The 22,887-nt window shown below is 50.3% G+C and overlaps 2 protein-coding genes across 2 annotated transcripts; both read right to left on the bottom strand.

Moving 5' to 3' along the window:
* Nucleotides 1–13,381, bottom strand: LOC310922207 (ferrochelatase, mitochondrial-like). Its single transcript, XM_083882645.1, has 11 exons — nt 13,320–13,381; nt 10,865–10,970; nt 9,669–9,788; nt 9,172–9,320; nt 5,626–5,760; nt 5,266–5,372; nt 4,493–4,591; nt 4,275–4,382; nt 3,776–3,940; nt 3,315–3,374; nt 1–3,085 (listed from the first exon to the last, which is right to left on the bottom strand). The coding sequence occupies exons 1-11, from the start codon at nt 13,366–13,368 to the stop codon at nt 2,951–2,953; spliced, it is 1,233 nt and encodes a 410-aa protein (XP_083738771.1). The 5' UTR covers nt 13,369–13,381; the 3' UTR covers nt 1–2,950.
* Nucleotides 13,382–15,041: 1,660 nt separating this feature from the next.
* Nucleotides 15,042–22,298, bottom strand: LOC310922204 (asparagine--tRNA ligase, cytoplasmic). The gene is made up of 15 exons (XM_083882642.1): nt 22,219–22,298; nt 21,477–21,559; nt 21,216–21,281; nt 21,016–21,108; nt 20,754–20,843; nt 20,549–20,627; nt 20,137–20,207; nt 19,800–19,886; nt 18,707–18,928; nt 18,405–18,604; nt 18,097–18,232; nt 17,391–17,504; nt 16,860–16,991; nt 16,557–16,688; nt 15,042–16,411 (listed from the first exon to the last, which is right to left on the bottom strand). Exons 1-15 carry the CDS (start codon nt 22,259–22,261, stop codon nt 16,280–16,282), a joined length of 1,680 nt encoding a protein of 559 aa, XP_083738768.1. The 5' UTR covers nt 22,262–22,298; the 3' UTR covers nt 15,042–16,279.
* Nucleotides 22,299–22,887: the final 589 nt, after the last annotated feature.

Genomic DNA, 22,887 nt, shown 5'->3' with positions numbered 1-22,887 from the left:
ATTAAAAAAAACCACCTTTAATTGGAATTCCATCCTTATGGCAAATGTCACACAGTAGGATTATCCCAATTTGCTGTGATACATCAAATGGAAGTCCTTGGTCAGAGTGAAATGCATATGTTGGGCTAAAAGCAAGTACCTGTACACATCTGGCATTAACAAAATCCAAGGAGCTGCTCTGTCTTGCAGCTTACACTTGATGGTGATCCCCAGGCGTGGTGGGAAGAATTCATTGAGCTTTTGGGTGCTCCTAGGGAGACCCTGGCCCCACTGAACTCAGCTGTGCCACCCTCCTGTCCAGGGGAGGCCAGCTCTGACACCATCCACACCCCTTCTGGTGTCACAGCACCTTTGGGAAGCTCCCACCTTCTCTGAAATGCAGCCAGGACCGAGGGACAGGTTAGAAAGAAACTCGAGAGAGAAAAATTCACTCCATAATGAAAAAAATAAGCCAAACTTAAACGGAGTGTGAAAGCAGGAAAACAACCTCACCCCTTTACTTCCCATTTCTTCCCCCAGGACACCACAGACTGTTCCAACTCCTCAATTTGCAGTCGATATCCCAAGGCCAGAGCTCCAAAGTGCTGGAGTGCACAGATCTCCTGCCCAGCTGACTCCTGGGGCAGGACAGTGACCCCCTGCCATCCCCAAAGCCCCCCGGGGCTCCAGGAGGGCTCAGGAAGGCACCTGCACCATGGGATTCATCACTCCTCAGAAACCTTGGTGAAAAGTTCCCTCTGACAGCAAACAGCACCACCAGCCCCATCTGCTAAAAGCTGGAAAATTAAGTGATTTCTACATGATGGTGTAATAGCAGCAACGGAGTAATTATCTCACTTGTGGTTACAACACTCGAAAGTGAATTTTAAGTACCTTTTATTACTGGGGACAAAGGTAATGCCTCAGAGTCAGTGCCAGCTAATATTTTCAGGGCTCTCTCCAGTATGAAAATGAAAAGCCATCTGTATTTATAACACCACAAGGTTCATATGAAGTGAACCTTGGCTTTCCACACTTGTAAACGTGGTGGTCACAGCCTGGACCACCTGAAGGTCCACGTTCCCTCCAGCTGTGAGGAAACAGGAGTGAGTAGGAAGATTTGCCAGACCAGATTGTTTTCCACTGATCCCTAAGTATCACGCAGAGGAGTGAAACAGAGAAAGTTCTTTGTCCATTGAGAGGTGTAAGGCCAGTGTTCCCAGACATGCTGGACATTTGTGCTCCTTTTCCTGCCCTGGCAGTGAGCAGAGCCCAGGGGGAGGAGGGACAAGAGAAGCTTCTGGCTCCCTGCCACTGAAACAGGCACAGGCATCAAGGGTCAAGGAAGACTTCTTTCTGTGAGGGACAGGGTGCTGCAGGAGGTTCTGGCACTGAAGGAACCTCAGTCTGTCTCACCCTGGGAAGCAGGTATGGCAGTGGAGCAAGCAACTCTCCAGAGGTATTGGGGATTTACTGCACTCATCCATTCCTCCAGTACCCCCTCTTTAATTCCAACACCAAAACAGAACAAGACAAACCCCTGATGTACCACAAGGAGCCTCTTCTCTCTTTAAACACCCTGTTCTCCAAAGACCAGAGGTCCAAGCTGCTCGTGCCTCGTGGTTACCTGAGCAGATCAACCTGGCTGAGCAGCAATGGCACCTGCCTGCCAGCCCCCAGCAATTCCCAGGGCCCAGCCTGCAGAGCCCAGGCCCTGCCATTTCAGTGCTAAGGACATCAAGTAAAGGTGTGGCCCCCAGGAGGTGCCAGCTGGGCACACACGTCCCCCTCAGGGCCACGGTCACAGCTTTGCTCCCGCCCCAGGGGCAGGAGGGGACCCTGGGGCCACCCTCAGTGCCAGGCCCTGCCCAGCTGGGCCCTGGCGGGGCTGGCAGCCTTTGCAGCAGAGCCCCAGCACTGGGCGCCTGTTCTCAGGATCTGCAGTGTCAAACTCTGAATTGCTCCCGACTGATCATCTCCATTTAAATAACAGCAATTAAGCCAGATCAATCCTACCCATGGCACTCCACAGGTATCCCACTAAACCACAGTAATGTGGCACAGTAGAAAGCACAGAGTGGATCTATAAACCTCCTGGAGAACAAGCCTGACTTCCTAGATTTACTCCACCAAACAGAAAAAGCCCTTTTTAATTAAAAAAAAAAAAAAAAAAAAAAAAAAAAAGAATTTAAAAAGCCGTTCTGCTTAACAGATAAGCCAACATGTTTCCACACATGCTCCTGGCTAGACTTGAAACATGCAGTTTGAATGGAGCAAATTCTCCAGTATCACCCAGGCAGGCTAATTCCTTTCAATTTATCCTCTTCAAATACTTTCCTGCAGATAATGAAAATGTTTTTCCTAGAAAATGTAAACAAGTTTTGTGCGTTCTACTATCCCAGTTAAGCCTTCACCAGAAGTTTCTGGCAGGAGAAAACCAAACCAAAACAAACCAAAGCCTTATCTTCATGTTCTAAAAAAACCCAAAAACCCCAAAAACATATATATACACACATTATTAAAAAGCATTAGAAGTCACTTGATCTCCAAAGTCTCCAAAGCCAGCTGCAAAGTCCCTCAGACTGTGCTGGTCAGACTGCACCTTAAGCCAAACCAAAAGAACTGTACCTTTGACCTGTACAAGTTAATGCACTCGTGACCCCCCTGCATACAAAGAAATCCCTGCATAGAAATAGAAGCTCATTGTAAAAAGCCATGGAGGTTTTCCAGTGCGTTCTGCTGGGCTCACACTTCATCCCATCGGGGTTGGAGGACACGGGATCCCCTCACACGCGACAGGATCAATGCCCTTATTTCCCTACTTCTACAACTCTTCTCAAACAAAGGAAAAGGAACCCGAGGTCAGGTTCTCCGTGCTGTAACAGGGGATAACAGCACTGAGCCCCCCAGTAACTGTGTGTGTGCTGGCAGGGCTGGCCTGGGCAGTGTCCCCAGGGCAGGGGACAGCAGCTCACAGGGGCTGGCTGCTGAAGAAGGCCTTGCTCTCCCGGCAGACGGGGTTGACGCAGAGCGGGCAGCACAGGGTCAGCTGGCGGGAGCACACCTCGTTGGACTGCAGGTGGGAGCACACCAGGTCAGCCAGGGCCTGCAGGGCACAGGGAATGGTCAGAGGGAGCAAATCCAGCTGGGCAATCCCCCCCAGCCCTTCTGACACAAGCACACACACACTGCGGGGCAATAAACCCCTCTGTGCTGGACACTTTAGTTCCATTTCTGCTCTGAAACTCAAAACATGTCAAAAACTACCTGAAAACATCCACACTCAGCAGGAAACACAACTGCAAACCTTGACAGGCAACCAGCATAGCAGATACCTTGGAGAACAGTGGATTTCCATTCAGAGACTCTGCTCTTCTGATGTTTTCAACTCCACACTGAAGCAAAAACAAGGAGGAAAAAGTTAAACCTGTTAACCTGATCCTTCACTTGGCAGCCTTCAAAATCTTCCCACTTCATTCAGAAGCTGCCCCAAAATGACAGGATTAAATGCAGTATCAAGGTTTTTAGTACAGCAAAAATTACTGTGGGGCAACATTACATTTTGCTGCCAAAAATCATTCATTCTTTTTCAGCAACATTTGTAATGGTTTAAAGACCTAAATCTAGAAAGACAACCTCCCACCTGTTTTGTGGTTAAGCTAGTTCAGATTAATTTTTTGATTTACAGGAAAATAAAGCTAATCCTAAATAATACTGCAAGAAGCAACTACAAAGCAAATCACAGCCCAGGAGAAATAATTTCAGCAAACAGGGACCAAACCCCCAGAGCACTCACCTCGTTGGCTAAAACCTGGGCATACTCAATATCCAGTTCATACAGAGTCTCAATGTGGTCACTGGTAAATGCAATTGGGACCAGCAGCATGTTCTTCTTTCCTCGCTGGCACAGCCCTTTAATGGTCTCATCTGTCTGGGGACCAAGCCAAGGCATTGGTCCAACCTGGAACAAAAAAGGCAGAGATAAAGGAAAAACACTCATTAAATCATTCTTACAAAGAACCTCCACATTTCCTAAGGCAGGGTGACAGACAAGGTTATGGATGGGATAGAAACAGTTATTTTTATTTCCCTGCTTTTGGTTGTACTTCTCACTTTCTCCACTGAATGTCTAATGAAGACACAGTTCCCATCATTACATCTCAAAGGAACAGCACCTGGGCTGGCCTGAACGAGACTGAATAAAAGAGCTGGAAATGTAAATAAAGGTGTATTTTTGCACAGGGTATGAATGACCCTACACAGGGCCCACCCACTCACCTTCCCTGAGCACATACCTTGGACTGCCACACGAGCCTGTAAGGGTTGGAGTAGTTGAGCTTCTCCATGACCCTCTGGACAGTAGCTCCCACCTCCTGAGGGTAGGGATCACCACGGTTCACCACCTGCAGCACAGACACAGCACACCTGGGTCAGCAGGGAACGCTCCAGGAAGGGCCAGACTGGCCTGGCACTGCCCAGCTGTGTCCCCACACCCTGCCCTGGGGTCACTCACAGACATGGGCAGCGAGTGGGCTGAGAACAGGATCACCACCTCTTTCCTTTTGTCTGGTGGGAACAGGTTCAGCTCCTTCTGGATGTGATCAGCAAAGCACTGCTCAGGGAAACAGAAACAAAGACCTGAGTCAGGAACACCGGGAGGTATCTGCACTCCTAGTGACCCAGACAGGCAGCTCCCATGTTCCATGCTGGTTTAAGAACTCCCAAATTCCCTCAGTGTGCACAACACTCAGGCAGTGTGTCCAGGGAGAGTTCCACCTGCCTGCCTGCAGTGTTTGCTTCATCTGCTCAGCAGAGAGACTGCAAACCCACACGAAAGGAAAGAGAATAAAGGAGAATATCTCCCTGATAAAGACCAAAGAGCCATTTTCTCTGGAAAATGGCTTCCCTTCACTGCTCCTGCCATAGCCAGGAATTACTCTTTGCTGGCAAACCAACATAATCTCTGTGTGTGCTGATCACAGACCTGCTCTGAGCAGGAATTTGGACTAATGGCCTGTAGAGGTTCCTTCCAGCCACCACCATTAGGGTAACACCACCCAGCTTTTAAAACAGGATGTGCACAGTGGTCACTTTCACATATTGTCTTGCCAAAGCATGGGCCATGAAATAAATAACCCTCCTTCTCCCATAATTTCAGACATGGTAGACAAAACCCATTTCATCACACAGCTAAAACACACCCTCAGATTCCTGTTATCCTTCCTCAGTATCTTTTTCTCTATGTTAAAAGAAAATATATAAACCTCCAAGCCTTCAGATCCACACCTGAATGAGAAGGGGATGTGTGGGCCATCGGTCAATGATGCTCCACTTCATCTTTGGCTTCTCCCCCTTCTCGTTATAGTAGCGATAAATGGCATTTAAACTGCTTCCTGAAACACAGAATTAACAACACAAGTTCAGCCAGGCCACCAGCAAGCTGTCAGATTGAAACAGCTTGGCAGCAGGCTATTATCATATTTTAAACTGCTCCCTAATTAAAATGCAACCGTAAATCAGAGCTAGAGTCTCCAGTGGGAACAATCCTATCCCAGCCCATACCACGCACGGTCTGATCGGGGTTCAGACGATCCACCCACATTCCCAGGCACGTTCCTGGAGCCCCAGTGGCTGCTCAGGGCTCACCTGTGGTGGAGCAGCTGTACTGGGGGTACTGGGTGAAGGCCACAGCCCTCTGGATGCCGTCCCTCTCCATCTCCTCGATGGCCTCCTCCGTCAGGGGGTGCACGTACCGGAAGCCGATGTAGTACTTGTGGGGCGCTGCCCGCGACACAAACAGCAGAAAAAGGTGAGGATAATTCACATCAACACAGCTTTACACTGACACAGGCAACAGCAGCCAGCCTGAAATTGCTTGCTGATCATTTCCCAGCTATTTTCATAAAGCACTGTCATATAAGCCCTTTCTTTGGCTGAGCAATTTTCTGGTTCCTCACTTGGCTGTGATTAGAATTTAAAAGGGATATTTACATTATTTGCATCTGCAGAACATCACTTGCCTGCTTCTCCTGCATTCAGCAGAGGCATGGACAGAGCCCTGGTGTGTCACCAGGCAAGTCCCGATTTTAAGGATGTAATGGTAAAAAGTGTGGCTATAAGAAGCTAAATGAACACTCCAATCCCCTCACAGCCCCAGCTGCCCTCCCTGCCCAGCACTGCCCCGATGGCACCCAGACCCCAAGGACCAGCACCACTGTCTGGGGCAGCAGAGCAGTGAATCAGGGACATGTGCTCTCCCATTCTGATTTTGGAGGGGTTTTATAAAAAGCTTCACGGCTTTAACACCTAATTTTGGCAGCAATATGATTCTCCCTGAGGGTTTCTCAGGCTCCTCCATTTTTTATCTCTTATCTTTTGGGTATCAGCTTTGGGAGCATGGTTTGGTTGGGAGAAGGGAGGCAGGCAGGGAGGGGAGGTTTGCTGTTTGGTTTTTTTTAAGTGGAGGACAGAGGTTCTTAGGAGAACAAAAGGAAAGTTTCTTTTTCAGGGTTTCCAGGTCAGTGGCTCTGAAATAACATGTAGCAGGTTTCTGAAGGAAGCAGATGTCCCGTGCTTGGGCTCCGCTCCATGCATTTATGCAGGATTCAGAAAACAGGTTTAGTCAGCCCCAGTTCTCTGCAGGAGGCAGCGATAGCATAGTGTTAAATTGATTTCTGAAATAGCAAGGGCCCAAGAACAGGGATCGGCTCTACTGTAACCAGGATGTTATTCCATGATATTGTTTTAACTAACTGAAGTATAAAGCATAACTTTGCACAGGTGGTGGGGGGAGAGAAAGGGGGAACCCTGGTAGAACGCACAGGCCCTAAAAGAATAAAGTTAGGTCAGGAGGATCTGTACCGATATAATCATTAGTATGACACATGCTAGAATTGTCAATTGTAATATCAGTTTGGTAATTAAATATGATTATTTTCTCCAACCAGAATCTTGAGCAAGAATCACACAGACCATTGTTCCTCGGGATAGAATCAATGGAACAATGGGGTTTAATGATTAACATCAGTCCTTATGTAACAAGAAAGGTATAAAATTGTATTCATTTTAGCATGTTGGTGAGCCGAAATTTTGGGTCGTCCGAACTGGACGCTCGGCTCCCAGAGCTCTGAAATAAAGCACCACATACAATTTCGGGATTGTGTGTTCTTTCCTCAGCTAACAGCAGGGGAGCTCCCAGCTGGGAGCAGCAGCAAAGAAAGGCCCAACTTCAGGAAACTCTTCAGCCAGTAACCTCATTAACATCTTTGAATGGCATTACAGACAAAAGTCTGACTAACCACAGCAGGGACTGTAGGAGTTTAACCTGGGAAGGGAAATTCAGGGAAGAGCATGGCCAGCCTGGAAGCAACACCCTGGCAGTGTCAGGTTTTGTTGAGGACCACGGGCAGCAAAAGAGAGATGCTGGTGTCTGTACACAGGCTGTATAAATAACAGTGACACCCTGCTCTGATCTTGGCTTGGATAGAGTCAGTTCCCCTCCCAGCAGCTGGGGCAGTGCTGTGTCTGGATTTAAGATGAGAGCAGTGTTGCTGACACACTGAGGTTTCACTTCCTGCCCAGACCAGACCAAGGCAAAAGTGACCCTAAAAGTATTTATTTTCTTGCCACATTTCACATAGTAGCAGCACCTCCTGCCAGTTACTCAAGAAGAGGGCTCAGCACCCCCAAAGTGCTACCTGTGAGCACACCACATTCCCAAATGCTGCCTGCAAGCACTTCCAACTGTTCCAAGCTGTTCTGAAGGAACACGGTGCTCTGCAAGGTCACTTGGGATGCTGAAGGAAATGGCTGGCAGTGCTCAGCACATTCTATTGTTAAACTGCAGCTGCTGTCAAGTAAAAAAGAAGCCTCCAGAGGAGTTATCAGGTGGGAGAGGTGCCCAGAGAAGGGTGTGACTGCACAGAGAGTGGTCACCAAACAAAAGCAAGTGGGAGTGGGACACTGGGAAAGGCAGATAAACCTTCCCAGCCTTATCTGCAGAACCTGCTGCTGACCCTTCAGAGGCTGCTGCTCCAAGAACCCTCCTGCCTTGGGTGGCACAGCAGGCCTCAGGCTCTGACTGTACCTGCAGGGACCACAGCTGGAACTAAGCTAGGCAGTCACATCTGTGGAGAAAGGTGATGTGAACATCACCTGAATGAAGGCACCAGTGACACACCACGTTCTGAATGGATGAAATAAATGTGGTTCTAGCCTCCCAAGAATGATGCTTTTAACCTTCCAGACCCTTCTAGCAGTCCTTTTCCTCTAGCCCTTTCCTAGTCAAGCCTGAGGCACACGCCAGAAAGAGCTACAAAACTGCCTGGTAGCAGGACTGGGATGGGAAATGGGTGCAGATGCTTCTGTGAATGCCCTTTCATGCAGGGCTGAGTGGCACAGGCCACCCCACACCAGGGTGGGCAGCCAGGGAGTGAGCTTCAGAGGGATTCTGCCACACAGAGACAGGGGAGGAAGGCTGTATTCATGTTTGGAGTTATCTCATCATGAAGGAGTAGCACAGAGCATCTCCTTCCACCCCAGCCGAACTGCCCAGCCTTATCTCCTGCTGTGTCCCTGGGTGGGGCTCGCTGCTATCATTCAGCCATGCCCTGCACTGCCTTGTCTTTCCTGCACATGTCCTCCTTTCAGCCCTGAAACAGCTGCTGAGAACACCACCCTGAACTCCTCTCACACCTGCCTGAGTCCTCCACATGGAATACATTCCCCTTTCTGCCCATCTAAGCCTCAGCCACTTGTCCTCAGTGCAGGTTTCCTCAGGCTTAAGCAGGGCTTACAGGGCAAGGCACAGTGCCTGGCAGTGCCACACACCAAGGGAAAGTGTCTATTTTACATATAAAATAACACACTAAGTGTCTTATTTTCACATGTCCTGGCACCTCTCTTGGGACTCCCGAAAACAACACACTCTATCAGTTGTCCTCCCATGACCACAGGAGAGACATGTAAATATGTAAATAAAGGTGTATTTTTCGGAATCGGGTAATTCCCTGAGCCCAGCCTTCAATAACAACCTTACAATGAATGGAATCCTGTCTGCACTATCTTTGCCATGACTTCCCAGCAGGCAAATCCACCCCACCCACAACGAAAGCCAAGAAGCCAAAGCTGCTTTGCAAGCAAACAGTTCCAAGGCAGAGAGCAAAGCCCACAGGAGGCTGAGCAGAGCAGTACCAGTGTGAGGAGACATGCTGTCCAGCAGCTTCACCATGCCCTCTCCCTGCACTGCTGTCCACTTCTTGATGGGGGAGCCCCCGCCGATCCTGCTGTACTGCTCCTGGATCTTGGGCGTGCGGCGCTTGGCGATCAGCGGGGCCAGTTTACTGCAGCATCGACAGGGATGTGTTAGAGCACAGCCCAAACCACCCCTTCCCAGAGCCCTGCTGCAGCAGGCTTTCCCTGGCACCCTCTGCAAACTACAGCACAGCAGCATGGTTTGTTTGATGTTGTCTTCCAGCACCCTTCCCACACCTCCATCTGCAACTCAAACAGAACCACCATGGCACACCTACTACCAGAGGGGCTGTAGCACCGTCTCCTGCACTGACTGCTCCCAGGATGAAGCAGCCTTAGGGAATGCTGCTCCCCACAAGAGGTAAATACGGGAGCCTACAGCTCAGGCAGCAGCACCCAACACCACCTGTACCACAGGAGATCCCAGAGCTCCTCACTTTTGCACTGGAAGGGTCATTAGATCTCTGTCCAGGAAGAGACGCAGCAGGAAATCGTGGACGTCATCCAGCCGCTCCGGGCCTCCCATGTTCAGCATCAAGATTCCAGTTTTAGGTTTCCTATGGAAACAAGAGATACTTCAAATCCTAGTCCCACTGCTTTTATTTTTGTTATGATGACAAAACAACTAGTTTATCCTCCTGTATTTGTCTTTTGCAAAAGCAGCTCCTGTTCCAAGGCTCCTCCTGCTTATGTAAACACTTGTGCTAGGAACAGGAATGGCCAGACACAAGTATCTACATGATCTTTGCTTCTTTAAAAACTAACCACTTTGTAACACAAATTTAGCTTGAAATAAACTAAGAAAACTGTCTGGCAGCTGCTGGCTCTACGGGAGGTTATAAAACAGGGTCTCAGCTGTGGATTCCAACCAAACCAAGCAACAGCTTCTGGGGAAAACAAATAAGCCACTCACACAAATCTTTGTCTTCGTTACTGTAGGGACACATCTCATCTCCTGCAGCAGTGACAGCAGCAAGAAGCCTTTCTACACATAAATTCATTGCAGGGCCAGTTGTGTTTGGGTTGGGTTTTTCCAGAATGGATTTTCTATCCAGGTGCACTGTTGTAAGGATAAGGTCCCACAGATGGTGGTAGCAGCAGCAGCACAGATGGTGGTATCAGCATTTACAGAATGGCTGCTGATCACAACTCTCACCCAATTTCCCCACTGAATTGTTTCCCTTGCCCAAGAGAGCCCACAGACCAGGACCTCTCCCTTCCCCAGCAGATGATTTAGATTGCACAGGGAGCTTTGCCAAAGTCTTACAACAGGGCATTGAGAGGAGCCCAGGCCTGCCCCAACATTTCGAGACCTAAACTTCCATTCCCCTTCTGCTGGAGTGTGTATCAGAAGGCTGCTGAATAAAACCCAGGAGTCAGGAACCAGAACTTCAAATAATAATGACAATGAATGTCCTTCCATTGCTCCTACACTGCCTCAGGCCCCACGTGTGCCCCGGGCTCAGCGAGCCCTGCAGGAAAACAAAGCTGTCCTTGCCCTGCAGAACAGAGAGCACGAGGCCAGGGGAGTGCAGGCAGCAGATAAACAATCACACACACACAAAGCACACCAAGGCCCGTGGCTGCCCTGCTTCTATCAGGGAGAGGCAGCGGCCCAGAGCCCCCCACCTACCGCTCCTGGGGCTGGATGTGGGGCTTGGTGTTCTCGGTCACGGCGGCGGCCGTGGCCTGGCCTCTCCATCGCACCGGCACCCGCAGCTGGCGGCAGCTCCTCAGCACTGCGGGGAGAGAACAGCTCTGACAACCTGCCCCTCAGCACCGCCGAGATAACAGCCCTGATCACCCGATAGCGCCGGGCTGAGGGGCTCCTAATCCCTCCACAGCCACACAAACCCACTCCCAGCGCTGTCAGCTCCGCATTTTCTCACTCAAGCTCCAGGTCCTGGAATCAAAGAAAGTCAGGAAATCACAAGCTTCTGCCCTTCTTTGAACACTCTATACTTACAGTTCTGCAGATACCAGACAGCAACCAAAATCCAAACCAAAGCCTTGCTAATCTGTGAGTTCCAATCATAACTCCAAAATAACTGGTGACAACAGAGCAGAAGCAAGGGGCTGACACTGAGGGATAAGTGTCAGACTGTGTAACTCCTCGTGGCTCAGGATTTCCACACCAGGTCTGCAGCGTAGGTTAGACATCTGCTCCTCTTTGACCCTGTGTCAGGAACACTGAGCAGCTCCAGAATCCACTTACCAGGAGACCTGGGCCACCTTCTTTCTCACTACCCAGCCAGGTGATGGCTATCAATCTGGACTTCAGCAGGAAGTCCAAACCCCAGGACTTTACAAGCCTGTGCACATCCACCTCCCTCGCCAGCTCTCCTGGAGCTCCCTGAGCCACTGGAAAGGGCTCTAAGGTCTCCCTGGATCCTCCTGGATCCCAGCTCTCCCAGTCTGGCTCTAGAGCAGAGGGGCTCCAGCCATCAGAGCACCTCTGTGGCCTCACTCCAGCATCTCCACATCCTTATGCCAGGAGCCCTGCAGCTGAACACAACCAGATTATCCTTAAGGTTCCTTCTAACCCGTTCCATACAATTCCATGCTGGTTACAGCCTGCCTTTTCAAAGGCACGCTTAGCTCTCCTTAGAGGAGTTAATTGTCACTACACGGTATTCTGTCAGTGCAAAAGCAGTGTGAATTGCTCATGGTGAAATAAAAAAGGTTAAATTCTGCATGCCCGTCTCTCGGGCAATTGTTCAGGGCGACATTTCCCCTGTCAGACCGCGGGAGCTCAGCAGCAATTGAGCCCCAATAGCACTGAGCTCTCGGCAGCCGACCCACCCGCTGGGAAGAGCATCTTACAGCTCACAGTTCTCTAATAACCTCCTGAACAGATGCTGAACGGCCTCAAAACCTGCTGAAATCAATGGCAACGAAACGCATCCTGCAAATCCAGCCTCTTATTCAGGATTATGAGTGCGTGGCTGTGGATGGATGCCTGGGTCTGCACTGATACAAAAGGCTGCAAACTAAAGAACTTCAAGCGTCGCTGATGCCTGAAAGGCTCTTTTCACATACTTTTTTTTTTACTTCCAGTTCTTAGGTTATTACTTTCCGAGGTGCTGACACTATATGCCAGTTATAGAGAACAATAAAAAGGGAAGTTTCAGTGGCTGCAGTGGTACTTCTGCAGTGTAAGAACACAGTTGTTTTTGGCACAGGGTGGCAGGACAGTCCCAGGCTCCCCAGGGAATGGTCACGGCCCCAAGGCTGCCAGAGCTCCAGGATCACTGGGATAACACTCCAGGCACAGGGTGGGATTGCTGGGGTGTCCTGTGCAGGGCCAGGAGTCGAATCAACGACCAGGAGTCCCTTCCTGCTCAGGACATTCTGCAACTGTCTGACTTAACGTCGGGTTTATGCACGATTCCACCTGCACCATGAAGGACACGGCACAGAACGGGATGTGCAACGAGGATGATCCTAGCCTGATGGAACATTGGTAAAAGGGTTCTTATATATGTTTTAGAGGTGGCCCTATGGCACTAAAGCCTAAAGCGAAAATGGGGGTGGGTAAGCACGGAGCGCCTCCCGGCAGGGACACGAAGCGAGCGCTGCCCGGCCCGGGGGGAGCAGCGGGAGGACAGCGGGGCTCCCATCGCTCCTGCAGCCAACCGCCACACACACAAACGCTGTCAAACAGAAGAGCGGCTCGTGTGGAACTGAACTCCACAGAGGGTAAAACGCACAAACACCCGGGAGATCGGGGCGAGGCTGGGGCTGACGGGGCAGAGGCGCGCTCTGCCTTTGAGACCCCCGGGCAGCCCTGAGGGGAGCCCCTGCGGGGCGGGCCGGGAGCCCCCGCGCCCGCAGCGCCCGCAGACCCCTCAGGGCAGCGGCGGGAAAGGAACCGCCATCATCCTGCGCGCCCCGGTACGAGCCCGGCCCCGCCGGCCCCGCCGCGGGTCAGCGTTATGAAAGGCGCCGCTCGGGCGTTGTGTAACGCGGTGCCGGCCGTGCCGCCGCGATCCCGCCCGCTCAGCGCCCGCGGTGTCCGGGCAGCCCTCAGGCCGCCCGCCGTCCCCGGCCCCCCGTTCCCGCCATGGCGGCGGCGCCCCCACACTCACGGTGACGCCCGGCGGCGGCGGCAGCGACAGCCATCTTGGCCGCCCGCATTCCCTCAGACAGCTCCGACACCGCCCCTCGCCTTACACCGCCCCGGCACGGCCCCGGTACCGCCTCGGCACCGCCCGGGTACCGCCCCGGCAGCCGCAGGGCGGAGGGGGCGGTCCGGGAGAGCGGGCGGCGGGCCTGAGGCGGGTGTCCCGTTAGTGGCGCTGCCCCGGCTCCCCGCCATAGTCCTGTGGATCCCACGGCGTGAGGGCGAGTAATCCCCGCTTTGAAGTCACGCTCAAAACGTTTTAAAACTGCAAAATCTTTTTAAAAGAGATTTTAAATGTCATCGTAAAAAATGCTGGGGGCTTTCTCAGCGGGCTCTGATGAGGATTCGGTTCTGCGCCCCCTCAGACACTGGTGCAGGAGCACAGAGCTCACCCGGTAAGATCCATTCTCAGTAAAAATTCAGGCACTGGAAAAGGTTGCCCAGGGAGATAGTGAAGTCACCATCCCTGGAGGTGTTTAAAAAGCATCTGGATCTGGCACTGGGTGATGTGGTTTAGTGGTTTAGGAATTCCAGAGGTAGTGCTGGGTTGGTGGTTGGACTTGATGATTCTATGATAATGATACTATAATTTAAACAAACACCACAGCACTTATCCTGCACATGTGGGTGGTTTGTATCCCATGTGTCCAGCTGCAGTTTTGGACAGCTCATGGAAGGGCCAAGGGCAGAGCCGGCTCTCGGTGCCAAGGGCCGGCAGCACCGGGCTCTCCTCAAAACTGCCTTACAAAGCAGGCCAGGTAACCTTTAACATAGATAAATATAAAATATTGCATGTAAGGAGTGGTAATCTAATCAAAGCTAAAGGACAGTCATCCCAAAGCTGCCAGGGCCAGGCTGAAAGGTCCTGAAACCAGTGCTGGCAGCACAGTTTGCCAGTTCCTAATCCAACTGCCAATCTGATTGTCTGGAGACAGTGGGAAGGCAAATGAAAGTGAAGATGAGGAAAGATCCAAGCTCTGATTGTGCATTTTCTTCTCTTCTGCAGGCTTGTTTTTCCTTTCTAATAAAAACAAATCGAGGTTCTCATGTGTTCCAAGCAGCTGCAGCATCTTTCCCAGATCCCACCCCACCTCTCTCCAGCAGCTGCCGAGGGAATTGCACAGCAGCCTCTGGTAAGTTCCACAGCATCTTTCATCCGGTCACCTTTTAAGCTCCTTATCTGATCTGCCTCTTCCATGAGCACTCCCTAAGCCCTCAGTCCTTCCTCTAGCAGCTCTCCTGATAAGGAGGCCTTTAACCTTTACAAAGCAGCTCAGTCACGTTTAAGGACTGAAAACTCATCCCAAACAAGGGATGTTTTTCTAGAAGCGTCTTTTCCTGACACTTCTCCCTTCCCATCACTTCAGGCACTAAAAGGCAAGTATTTTATAAAGTCTTTACCTGGTGCCAGGCTCCCCCAGCACTGCTGCCTCACAACCTTAGTCAGCACCACACTGATTCTCTCCAGCACATTTCTCTGGGCAGCTGAGGGGTGGCCCCTCCACATTAAAAAAAAAATCATGCTTTTAAGTTAATTAATGGGGATTTTGTTTAAAAAGGGAAGAAAGCTCATGCCAGTTCTTGGGATACGTTTACTGCACTTGAAAATTCCCATTTCCCGGGTTTTTGTCCACACTGTATCACACAAGCAGCTCCAAAGACTCAGTAAAATAACCAGGCATTAATGTCAAGCACTGCCTCGCACACCAGCTTCTGTTGCTGTAATTTATTGGTTGCTGATTTAAACCAGTTTGTATAACATGCAAAATGAAGAAAACCAATCACTTGTTACAAAAATATGGGTATCCACAGCTCAGCAATTCCAGGAGTGAATGGCAAATCCAGCTCAAGTCCCAGTGCAGGTGGCAAATGATGCACCTACCTTTCCGTTTCTCTCCGGTAAAGGAATTGCTTTACGACTAAAAACAATACAGATGACTCAACACATGAAGTATTCCATTATCCCTATCTGATAAATTGATTACAGCCAGGGAAGCTGCTCAGCTGCAGTAGCACAGGGGAACAGGGAGCTGCTCTATGAACACACCTCAGCGTGGTGTGGGAAAGCACTGCTGGGACTACAGTCTGAAAATCCACCGTGTTTCAGCCGTGGGTGAAACACGTTTCTCTGGGTGTCAGTCGGGGAGCAGAAGGCACCGGAACCCCCCGTGCCCAGGAGTCCCCAGACACATCCAGCTGGGTGTGCGTGGACCCACGGCAGCGCTCCAGCCACAGCTCTGGGGAAAGGGAGCAAAGCCTGCCTCGCCAGCAGCCTCAGCACTGCTGAGCAATAAATAATCTGAAAAAATACCCCAAAGCCCCAGACCCAACCCTCCTCCCTCACAGCGGAATTCTGTGCACTGTACTACACACCTTGCTACTGAATCAACTCAGAGAACCCCCATTAAAACCAGCAGGAACTAAAAACGTGCAGTGCTCAGGGTACTTATTCCCATTTTTATGCTTTGTTCATGTCTCTCCATACCATTCTCATGGGCACTCACAGGGAATTTCAAGAGCTTGAACTCCTGACTTCCCCAACAAGAAACCCCAAAAGAGAAGAGATTAAAGCAAATTTAAAAACAAAATGATCAAATGCCCAGCATATTTTAAGTCACAGAAGTTTAAAAGCAGAAGTGTATCTTGTTTTTTAAATGACAACTTATCAGGATCTTTGTTTTGTGATGACTCAAGAGCATAAATGCACCTAAACAATTTTTCTAAGGCTTTTTCCAGTTAATTACTAGCATTTTTGTTTTAAAAAAGTGGTTTTGGGTTTTGTCCTTTTTGCATCCTAACTTGGTATTTGAACTAGCAACAGGTTGCAGGAAGTCTTGTTGTCAGACAGGCTGTAGTACAGCAGCGTGTATCGTTCTTTCCCAAGCATCAGCTGCTCAGTTTTCCAGGAGTTTTCCCTAAGGATGGCTAAGGTTTGCAGCGCTGGACAAAGCGTGGATAGAGACAGACATCTCGGATATGGTGTCTGTTCAGAATCCAGGTCAGGAACCGCTCCAATCCCAAACCGTATCCTCCGTGAGGGCACGTACCGTATTTCCTCTGTGAAATTCAGGGAGGGGATGTTACACATTTTCCTGTAATTCATACTTGCAGTAACACCACCAGAACCAAACCAACCAAGCCCTCTCAGAGGGGAGAAGCCCCATGCCTAGCCCCAGCCCAGCAGCCCGTGTGCTGCACTGACCTGATCCGTGTACCAGTAGTAGGGTGTGGGATCGATTCCCTCTCTCTTGTAGCCCTCGAGCAGCTCCTCGCTGTCCCAGATGCGCATGGAGCCGCCGACAATCTCACCCACGTTGGGCATCAGCACATCCACCTGCAGCACACCACACTTAGTGCAGCTGCTGCTGCTGCAGGGGAGCACACACGGCCCCAGCCAGCCACGCCAAGGCACCAGAACAAAACCCAGCAAGGATTCTCCAAGGAGTTTCCTGGAGAATGCCCCACTGCCCCAAGCCACCCCAGCAGGCAGAACAGAAGAACTCACAGACTCGGTGAGGCGCGAGTCGTCGCTGCAGCGCTGCATGTAGAAAGACTTGATCTCTGCAGGAAAGCGGCACAGCAGGATGGGCTCGTTAATGGTGTCTGTCATCAGCCTCTCGGGGGCCTCAGGAATATCCTACGGTTAGAGAAGGTTCTATTAATGCTCAGCACCAAAACTGCTCCCATACACAAGTCCCACACAAAGCGGGCATGAAACAAAGACAGTTTCATACCACACATGTCCATCCTAATGGACCTAAATTCTTAAAACTTATTTTAAAAAATCTATTCAATTAAAATCTAAGTCTCCCCAATATATGAGAGAAAAAAACAAAGGGGAAAAAAAATCCTGGCTATGCTGTTAAGATCTCCTGAGCTCCTTCAAACAATGCTCACATGCTGGAGAAGTGTGGCCAGGGAACTGATGACAGGGGACAACACAGGTTTTTATCCCAGTGTTGAAGGACATCAGGTCAAGTCCCAACCCACAGCTGCATTCCTACATGACATTACTCCACCTCCCAGCAGGATGTACCTCCCCAAACTCATAGTAAGTGCCATCTTCCTTCTTCACATCATGTTCCTTCAGCCACTCGATGGCTTCAGCATAGTTCATGCGTCGGAAGGGACGTTTGGGGGGCTGGAAACCCTGTGGACAAGAGCAAAGACAGCACCACTTTAAAAGGGATACTTTTCTAGCTGATCAGCACATCCACAACCCTTCCCAGCTCACACATCATCAAATTATCACTTAAATGAACAAATCAAGCTCAGTACTACAAAGCTAGAACCAAACACAACCATCTCAAGCCCAGTAAATCTCATAGATCACCTGGGAGGAAAGATAAGTATTTCTAGAGCTTTAGGGCTCCATGTTTCAGGGAAAGAACTGAAACACCACTTGTTTCATCGCTCCCTCATGCTCCATCAGCAAGTGCCAGCCAGTCAATATCCCATCTCTGGGATGGAGGTTTTTATTCCACTGGCATAGCACACACTTCCATAAATGCTGGCACAGTATTGGCTTCTGGAGCATGCTAGCAGGGAACATCTTCCCCCACAGTTCCCTGCTTCAGTCATTACCAGCCTTGCAGATTTTTCATTCTTATTATGTTTAATATTTTTCTTATCATTATAAATAGTAACTAAGCTCACAGCCATGGCCTGCATGTCCCAAAGAAATGTGCTGAATAGGAAAGGCTTAGAATCCTAATTTCTTGGGTATTCCCATTGTTGCCTACCGGGTTGAGGTCATACAGTAAGCTTGCTGCAGGTGATTTCAAGACTCTGTCTACGACATCACACACCAAGTTCTCCAGACGGTCCAACAAATCATCAAAACTTATAAAAGGACATTCAGCTTCAATGTGAGTGTACCTGAAACAGAGCCACACCATTGCAAAGTCACATACAAACAACACATCTTTAGCTGTGAAACAAACTCATTTAAAAAAACCCACAAGCCAAGCACACACTTTGAACCCCTTTGACTCCCACACTGTAAAGGAACTCAAAGTGTTTAAAAAGAAACTGGAACAAGTGTCCATACTCTGCCAAGTGCCTGCGGGTCCTGGACTGCTCAGCCCTGTAGGACTGAGCAATACAGAAGACATCTCCCAGAGCTGGCAGGCAGGTCTCCAGGTAGAGCTGGGATGACTGGGTCAGGTATGCCTCTTCACCAAAGTAATCCAGCTTGAACAGGGTGGAGCCTCCCTCCACCTGCGTCTGCACTAAGGTTGGTGGTGTGACCTGTTGGAGAACGGAGCTGTCACTGCCTGGGTGAAGAACTGAGCCCATGGATGAGTCAGGGCACCAGAGCAGTCCCTGGCTGACCAGGGAACACACACTTACTTCATAGTATCCGTTGGCAAAGAAGTGATCCCTGAAGGCCTGCACGACCATGGAGCGCACCTTGAAGATTTTGGACATGTTCTCGCCTCGAATCATCATGTGCCTGTTGTTGAGCTGCACGTCCACCTCCGAGTCCTCGTTGAGCAGATTGTCAGCCCCTCCTGCCGGGGCCAGGCCGATGAGCTCCCAGTAATCACAGCTCAGCTCGTGGCCTCCTGGAGCCTGCCAGTGGAGACAGACACTGGGGAACAACTCCACTGCCTGCCCCTTGCATGTCTTTGCACAAGGGCCTGGAGTTATGGGACAAGGGGGAATGGCTTCCCATGGACGCAGGGCAGGGCTGATGGGATATCAGGAAGAAATTCTTCCCTGTGAGGGTGGGGAGGCCCTGGCACAGTTTGCCCCAAGAAGCTGTGGCTGTCTCACCCCTGGAAGTGCCCAAGGCCAGGCTGGATGGGGCTTGGAGCAACCTGGGATGGTGGGAGGGAGGTGTCCCTGCCCATGGCAGGGGGTGGCACTGGACATAGAGCTCTAGCTGTAACGTCCTTCCAAACCAGTCTGTGACTGACTTCTGCTCTCACCAGCGCCCCCGTGTGGGTCACAGCTGCCTTCCAGCCCTAACAAACTGCATTTTTAGTTAAATCACGGCATTTTCAGGGTAGAAATGCAGGTTTTCAAAGGCTAACCCACAGACTTTTGCCAAAATGTAATAGTAGGGGCTCACATTACCTCATCTTAGGTCGATCCTACAAACACATCTCAGTAAAAGAGATGTGAAAAAATTCTTAGCCTGAATAAAAACTGAATAAACCTGTTAAGGAAAATGAACCCATTTCATTTATTTAACACAGTTCTTCATATTATACCCTAGGAATTGTCTATCAGTGGAAAATCGTTTCAGGCAGAAGCAGAATAGTCACACAGTTCACCTATCTCACACTGAACAGTGGGTGACAGCACAGCTTTGGGAGCTTTGTTCTTTTTCTAGCCCTAATTCCCCCTGAAATAATCCAGTGATTCCTTACTTCCTGCCTGTACTTCTCTCAGGACACCACTGAGGGAGGAGGAGGAGAAGGCAGAGGAGCTCCTGTACCTGCTTGCCCTGGGGCAGGAGGTTCAGTGTGCCGTACACCACCACGCTGCTCTCCGTGGACAGCACCAGCCCGTTGTAGCACTGGCACTGCAGAGACAGACAAAGGCACAGGTGAGCAAGTTTTTGTTCCTGACTTTCCTATGACATCTACTGGAGTCACACATTAGCACACAGTCACTTCTGAACAGCTCTCACACTCACAAACTGCAGTGGGAGGACATACAATTCCATAGTAACACAACTAGGTTCAGGGGAGCTTAGCAACAACTACATAAGAGAACACCAGATGAGGTATGAACTGTTCAATTAATGACAGAACAGAATCATCACAACTTACCAGATCATCAGAAAGGACACACTGAAGGAACCCTGTGCCATCTCTCAACACAATAAACATCAGGTTTTTCCCTAGTTAAAAAGAGAAGGAATTTGGTTTCACTCTAAGCAGGTGCTGGTTAGCTCCTCATTTGGCAGCATTAGCTTAAAACACTGAACAAGTTGAGGAAATTCTGCAGGACTAGCCTCCAAACTGAAAATCCCATAGGATTTGAACTAACAAATGTCTGTATGCCCACACATCAGGGGGAATTGTCAGTGTTGCAGTGATCATTAAGATCAACCAAAGAAGGCACCTAACTGGTTTAAAAATTTGAGACCAGGTGCTGTCAGACTCATTCTGTGTCCAAATCCTGAAGGTCACTGTATTTGCTCTATCTCCCTGCATGGGCTCAGCAATGCTCATGCTTTACCTTGCCTCCGTAACCTGTGGATCCAGCCAAAAATCTTCACTCTCTGCCCTCTGTAAGCCTCCAGAGCATTGATCTTCACCTGTGAGGCAGGGAATAAAAGCCATCAAATAGGGGAATGGGTCACCACCTCCTAGAGCAGCACAATCTCTGTGCTGAGCAGATGCCCTAACACAGACCATGCACCAAGGCACAGGATCATACTCACACATTTGGGCTCTGGAAGGCTGGGATCATTCTTGATAACAACCTTCTTGGCTTCCTCCAGGTTTTTCTCTCTTCTCAAGAGATCTTCTGCCTGGTTTGAAAAAGTAATTTACTAAATAGCTGTAGCCAGGCTAGTTGTAAATAACATGTGAAACAATGACACCAGGGAGGAACAACCTGCAGCTTTTTTGGAGGGGCAGGAATGATGATGACACCGTAATGTTTCTGGGAAACAATGGTGCTGTGTCCCTTCTGCAGCCTACCTCCTTCTTCTCCTTAGCTTCATTTTTCATTTGCTCCCTGTGCCATAGCTTTTTGACATTCTTCATCTGTGATTTGGAAATGATGGCCCATCTCTAAACAGTTCAAGGAGAGAGCAAAAGACATCAGATTACACTGTATCCCTTCACAGCAAGAAGCAGTAAAATAATTCCCACTAGGAAACCCTTCAATGCCACAGCACCTCGTTTTCTTTTTGGGAATCCACATAAATTGTAGGAAATGGCTCTTTTCCTGCTGTCATCAACGCCTAAAAAAGGGGGGAAAACAACCAAAATGAACCAAAATCATCCTTACAGACCCTGAGCAGGCACCTTGCTCCTGCTCAGGTTGCAAAAACAGGTATGAAACTCACATTTAAAAATACAGGGGCCATCACACAGAACACATGCCCCAGAACATATTCCACACTCTGCCAAACAAAGCAGATGTTTTCCACACTCACCTTCAACACAGTTTTGAATGGTTTCTTTTGTGTCCCATCACCAGTGGAGTCGTTGCCCTCTCGTTCAGACACATACAGCTCTTCTGGGATACATGATAAATACGGGCAATTACTCAAATAAAATCATGAGAAAGAAACTGGACACACACAGACATGTCTCTGCTCACTGCAGGGGGCTGGATGAGGTGACCTTTAAAGGCCTCTTCCCACCCAACCCTTTCTATTACACCAGATCTTGATGCTTATCAGCAGTGATAAACCTTCAAAGGTACCTTCAAAGCTGGTCAATCAAAGTAAGAACTATTTCAGATATTTCATTTTTAAAAAAACCAATCCATGCAGTGTGTTCGCTAAAATCTCAAGGGCTCCCGAGGTACCGAACCCTCGGCAGCCACTGCTGCCCATGGGGAACCAGATGGAGCAGCCCTTCCCGGGAACAGCTGGGTGCAGGTAAGCAGGGGGACGGGGCCTGGGGAGCAGCCAGGGCAGCGCTCGGCTCGGCCACGGCCGGAACCGAGCGGAGAAGCGCAGCCCGGGGAGGGCCCGGTCCGGCGGGCCCGGCGCTGCGGCCGCTCCCGGTGCGCCCCGCCGGCCGCAGCGCTGCCGGGCCCGAGCCCGGACCCGGATCCGCCCGCACGGCCCCGCACGGGCCCCCCGGGACACCGGCACGGGCAGGGGGTGCGGGGGACGCGGGGGACGCGGAGGGGCCGGGGTGCGGGGCCCGGGACCCCCGGGATCTCACCGAGGGCCAGCGCCGCCGTCCTGCCCAGCACGTCCCCCGCCATGGCCGCGGCGCAGGAAATGCATCACGGGCGGGCTGAGCCAACGCGCCGCCGCCTTGCGTCAGCCAGCCCGGCCTCCCTGCCCTGCCCGTCCTCCCTGCGCTGCCCTGCCCAGCTCGGCCTCCCTCCCCAGCCCGTCCTCCCTGCCCAGCCCGTCCCCCCTGCCCTGCCCTCCTCAGGACGTGCTGACACGCCAGCGAGCCCCAGCCGGAGCCCAGCCCCCGGACCCATTGCAAGGAAGTATTTAGACTTTCGGATATATTTATTTGCATTATACTTCTGAAATGTACATTCCATTGAATGAGAGCTGTAGGTCGGAATTTTTACTATAAAACCATTTCAATAATTAGCTTTGGTTCAGGAAGGGGGAAGTAGATAAAAGTGAAACATTTAAACACCTCGACTTGAGTAAAGAATGTGCAAATGTAGAGAGACTCATAAAAACACTTTTTACACTATAAGGCACCAGCAAGGGAAATACATTCCAATGAAAGTGACTGGTTTCCAGTTATCCATCACTGACTGTGTCCAGAACTGAAATGAATAGCTTGTGCCAGCTCCAGGGGCAGCTTCCAGAGCTGAGATCTGTCCTGATTTCTAATCCAGTCTGATACTGGCTGGAGTTTATC

The sequence above is a fragment of the Zosterops lateralis genome, assembly GCF_965231275.1.
Source record: "Zosterops lateralis genome assembly, chromosome: W".
Classification (NCBI taxonomy): domain Eukaryota; kingdom Metazoa; phylum Chordata; class Aves; order Passeriformes; family Zosteropidae; genus Zosterops; species Zosterops lateralis.
Note: the sequence above shows the minus strand (reverse complement) of the source record. Positions and strands in the feature narration are given on the sequence as shown.

Bases quoted from the DNA above. Each gene is read 5' to 3' on its own strand.
- LOC310922207 (XM_083882645.1), bottom strand. From the start codon at position 13,368: ATGCGGGCGGCCAAGATGGCTGTCGCTGCCGCCGCCGCCGGGCGTCAC. The intron at 9,789-10,864 runs GTAGGTGGGGGG...TTGTTTCCATAG, and splicing joins CACATCCAGCCCCAGGAGCG to GAAACCTAAAACTGGAATCT. The intron at 9,321-9,668 runs GTGAGGAGCTCT...TCGATGCTGCAG, and splicing joins ATGACCCTTCCAGTGCAAAA to TAAACTGGCCCCGCTGATCG.
- LOC310922204 (XM_083882642.1), bottom strand. From the start codon at position 22,261: ATGGCGGGGGACGTGCTGGGCAGGACGGCGGCGCTGGCCCTCG. The intron at 21,282-21,476 runs GTGAGTGTGGAA...CCCCTTTTTTAG, and splicing joins CATTCAAAACTGTGTTGAAG to GCGTTGATGACAGCAGGAAA. The intron at 18,929-19,799 runs GTACAGGAGCTC...CTCCACTGGCAG, and splicing joins TCCTGCCCCAGGGCAAGCAG to GCTCCAGGAGGCCACGAGCT.